Source organism: Pinus tabuliformis, chromosome 3_2 (genome assembly GCF_031772625.1).
Source record: "Pinus tabuliformis cultivar Carrire ecotype Pingquan chromosome 3_2, CPIR1, whole genome shotgun sequence".
Taxonomy (NCBI): domain Eukaryota; kingdom Viridiplantae; phylum Streptophyta; class Pinopsida; order Pinales; family Pinaceae; genus Pinus; species Pinus tabuliformis.
The window spans coordinates 1,091,471,475-1,091,475,690 of NC_142302.1; the positions used below are offsets into that span (position 1 = coordinate 1,091,471,475).

The 4,216-nt window shown below is 43.6% G+C and overlaps 1 protein-coding gene across 1 annotated transcript; it reads left to right on the forward strand.

Moving 5' to 3' along the window:
- The first annotated feature begins 2,135 nt into the window (after positions 1-2,135).
- Positions 2,136-3,921, forward strand: LOC149184473 (uncharacterized). The gene is made up of 2 exons (XM_089415347.1): positions 2,136-3,609; positions 3,917-3,921. The coding sequence occupies exons 1-2, from the start codon at positions 2,136-2,138 to the stop codon at positions 3,919-3,921; spliced, it is 1,479 nt and encodes a 492-aa protein (XP_089271473.1).
- Positions 3,922-4,216: the final 295 nt, after the last annotated feature.

Sequence of the window (4,216 nt, forward strand, 5' to 3'; positions counted from 1 at the left end):
TTCTCCAAAAATGCCTCTGTGCAGGGACCGGCAGAGGAGGGCCAAGCCGAAAGACCTCATGTGAAGAAGGCCCCAACCGCCTTCACGCTTCGGACGAGAGATGATGTCCATTTTGACTAGATGAAGCTTGGCTTGCTGCGATCATGTGCCCCATAGGAAATTTGCAGACAAAGAAACAATTTTCCTAATTATGGAAGCCGGAAGAAAATACAGATGAGCCCAGTAAACGGCGAGGAGGGAAAGGACCGATTGGACCAGAGTAAATCTGCCTCCCAGGGAAAGAAAGCGCATCTCCCACTTTGAGATTTTGCTATAGAACCGGTCGATTAGCCAGAGCCAGTCTGATTTGCGATTCCCTTTTGGTTTGAGAGGAAAGCCCAGATATTTAAATCCTTCGTTTATAGGAGCCACGCTTATCTTTTGTTTTATTATTTTTTGTATAATTTGTAGCATTTGAATAGATGTAATTCTTATCGTTGAAGATATTTTTGGAGATATTCTTGTCGATGAACCACACTAAATATTAGATGATTTTAAATGTTAAACACTAAGAAGTTATTTACTTAAAATTAATGGAATTTCAGTGTTAGAACTCAATTTTTTAAATAATTAATAATGATTTTTTATTTTATTTTATTTTATAAAAGATAGTGTACATATGATATATTGTGATATATCAATTTTATCTAATTTATTTTTAGATGTGTAAAATAAAATTGAGACCTAAAGGCTGCAGCATTGTTAGGCTTCAGGGAGAGCTGCGCGCGCGTCTGAATCCCGCGCCTGCGCCTGCGTCTAGCCTGCCTGCGTCTGATCGATCTGAACCATGGACCCTCCGGATCCGCCCAGTGGGGATCCGGAGCTGCAGCGAGCCTTCTCAAACTTGGTGAAATCTCTCCCTCCGTCAAGACCTAGACCAACAACAACAAAATTTGTGAAGAAGCTGGATGTTTTACAGGAAGTTCTTCTGCCTCCGACCATTCCACGCATGGCAGCCATTTCCCTAGCAGAGAAAGGGTTAATCGGGCAATTCACAGGACTATGGCCATCTCCCAAAACAGTGCAAAGATGGGTCGAAAGAAATTGGTCGGACAAGATCCAGGGCAAAATATCCATCAGATTCTGTGGTAGAGGATATTTTACCTTTCACTTTGAGACCAAAGAAGATAAAGATCTTATATTCAGAAACGGACCTTACTTTATGGATTCCAGGGGCCTCTATCTCAACAAATGGACCCCGGATTTCGACCCTGAACTTGATGTTCCAAACGCTGTTCCAGTCTGGGTTAGACTTCCTTATCTCCCACTCCACTGCTGGGGGGACGACTCTGTGAAAGCAATAGGGAACGCGGTTGGAAAATACATAGACCGCAGTGAACCCAAACACAACATGCAGGCCTGTGCGCGGATTTATGTGGAGGTTGATCTGGGCCGTGGACTACCAGAAGCAATCAAACTGAAAGTAGATGATTGGTGCCATATCCAGCAGCTGGATTACGAGCAAATACCCTTCAAATGCAAAGTATGTCATGAATATGGTCACTTTGCAAATAGATGTCCCAAAATAGTTAATGTTGAATCAGAAGAGCAAGACAGACAATGGGAAACTGTTAAAAGGAAAAAATCATCCCTTCCCCTCAAGCCCTCGGACTCTGAAGCCCCTGGTTCTTCCCATCAACACCCTCCCCTTCAATCCCAGCATCACCCCTCTTCCTCCTCCCAGCAGCCCCCCTTTCATCAACCTTCCTCTCCTCCTCGGATTACCGATCCTTCCATCCCTCCATCCTCTAATCCCTTCGCTTCCCTTTCTGAAGAAGAATTTGTGCCTGACTTCCACTCCTCTGATCCTCCTCTTCACCCCTCTCCTCCTCTCACTTCCCACCCCCCCCCCCTGACTCCCCCTCCACCAGGATTACCAGAAGTTCTTCAAAGGATCATGGGGCGCCCAGCGAAGCACCAAAGAAACATGGGCCTGGCAGAAAATCGACTAAACAACAGAGAGAAGAAAGTGCCCAGAAAGACATAGCAATGGGTTCTCAGACTCCAATAGAATCCTTTATTCTTGGGCATTCGGATAAAGAAAACAACAACAAGGGAAAAGAGAGGCGAGCACCTCTCCATGTAACCAGTAAATCATGATGAATATACTATCCTGGAACAGCAGGGGATTAGGGCACCCTTCCAAGATAGCAGCCCTCAAGGATTTAATCCAAAGCGAAAAACCCGAAATCATTCTCATCCAAGAAACAAAGCAAGATCAATCAGAAATTAATAGAGTCATCAGTCAGCAAAAGCGTTACAGTGGATGCGCAAGCGAAGCAAGAGGAGCCTCAGGAGGCATTTTAACAAAGTGGGATAGTAATAAATGGAATTGTATCTCCACCAGAATACACCAGAACTGGATCCGTGTTAATCTAGAAAGTAAGACAGGTGGAGCAGCGGTCGTAATCTACAATGTATACGCTCTGAATCAGTATAGAGAGAAAGAGGTATGCTGGAACACTTTGGAGGCTAGTATAGAAGAGGAGCGGGACAACAATCTCATTATTGCAGGGGATTTAAATTTGGTTTTGCATGCAAACGAGAAAAGAGGGGGACATTTCAACCCAGATCCTTTCAGAAATCGTCTTGAGAGTATAATGGAGGAGCAAGACCTTGTAGATATCAGGCCCAAGAACAGAAGATATACCTGGAGCAACAGAAGAATAGGAGTTGGCAATATTATGGAGCGCCTTGACAGGTTCCTCATAAGTGTAACGTATTTGTCTACTTTCACTACAGGTCAGTCAAATATCCTTAATGTCTCCGCCTCTGACCATTATCCAATAACGCTCAGCTTGAATAGTCAATGTCGGCTAGCACCTCTCCCCTTCAAATTCTGTTCCATATGGAATCGTATCTTTGCAGCAAATGAAGTGGTGCGGCAGACTTGGATACAACATGTGGAAGGCTCCCCAACCTATATCTGGGAAACTAAATTAAAAAGAGTAAGACAGGCTCTAAAAACTTGGGCAAAGAACAACTACCAAGAGCCTGAGCTGAGCAAAAAGAAAATAAAGCAAGAGCTGGAGGAAGTGCAGCGAAACATTGAAGCCTTTGGGCTGTCTCAGCAAGCAAAAGAGAGTGAAATAAAATTATACTCTCAGCTGAGACAAACCACAAACGACGAAGAAACCAAATGGAGATTGAAGTCAAGACAGCTCTGGCTCCAGGAGGGAGACAAAAATACTTCCTTCTTTCATAAGCAAGCTACGGTTCGAAAGACTAGAAACACAGTGAGCACAATTAAGGACAGTGAAGGGTACAACTACAATACTCAGGAAGCCATAAAGGAAGCAGCCACCGCTCATTTCAAGAACCTTCTGACTGAGGATAAAGGAGAGGAAGACTACTCAAGTTTATTACAGCATCTACCCAAAGGAGTTACCCAAGAAATGAACAACAACCTCAAGAAAGAAATAGAAGAAGAAGAAATTCAGAAAGCGATTTGGAGTCTTCACCCAGATAAAGCTCCAGGACCTGACGGGTTTCCAATTAGCTTTTACAGAGAGCATTGGCAGCTGATCAAAAAGGACCTCATCAAGATGACTCGCTGGGTTTTAAAGAAAGGCAAAATGGGGGGATTCACCAACTCTACCTATCTAGCCCTAATCCCGAAAGAGAATAGACCTTCCACCTTTTCTAGATTTCGGCCTATATCTCTATGTAACTCAGCATACAAAATAATCACAAAAATTTTGTCATCTAGGCTCAAGCCCCATCTTCAATCTCTGATCTCAGAAAACCAAAGAGGTTTCCTTCCCAATAGGCACATCTCCGACTCTATTCTTCTTGTGCAAGAGGCTATTCACTCAAGCATAAGCAGAAAGGAGAAAGGATTTGTTCTAAAGTTGGACCTTGCCAATGCTTTTGACAGGGTAAGGCATTCCTTTCTTTTTGCTGTCCTTCACAAAATGGGTTTTGACTCCTCCTTCATCACAATGATTAAAGCTTGTATTTCGGAACCCTGGATCTCTCCTCTGATCAATGGGAGACTGTGTGCTACTTTCCAATCATCTAGAGGTCTTAGACAAGGTTGCCCCTTGTCTCCTTATTTATTTATTCTCATGGCCGAGTCCCTTAGCCAAACCTTGGACTTCAATAGGAGAATAGGGCTAATCACTGGCATCAAATTTGAGCAAGGAACAAAGAACATCAACCACTCCCAATTTGCGGA

What these genes read in the sequence shown, in the direction of transcription:
- LOC149184473 (XM_089415347.1), top strand. Translation starts at nt 2,136, where the DNA reads ATGATGAATATACTATCCTGGAACAGCAGGGGATTAGGGCACCCTTCC.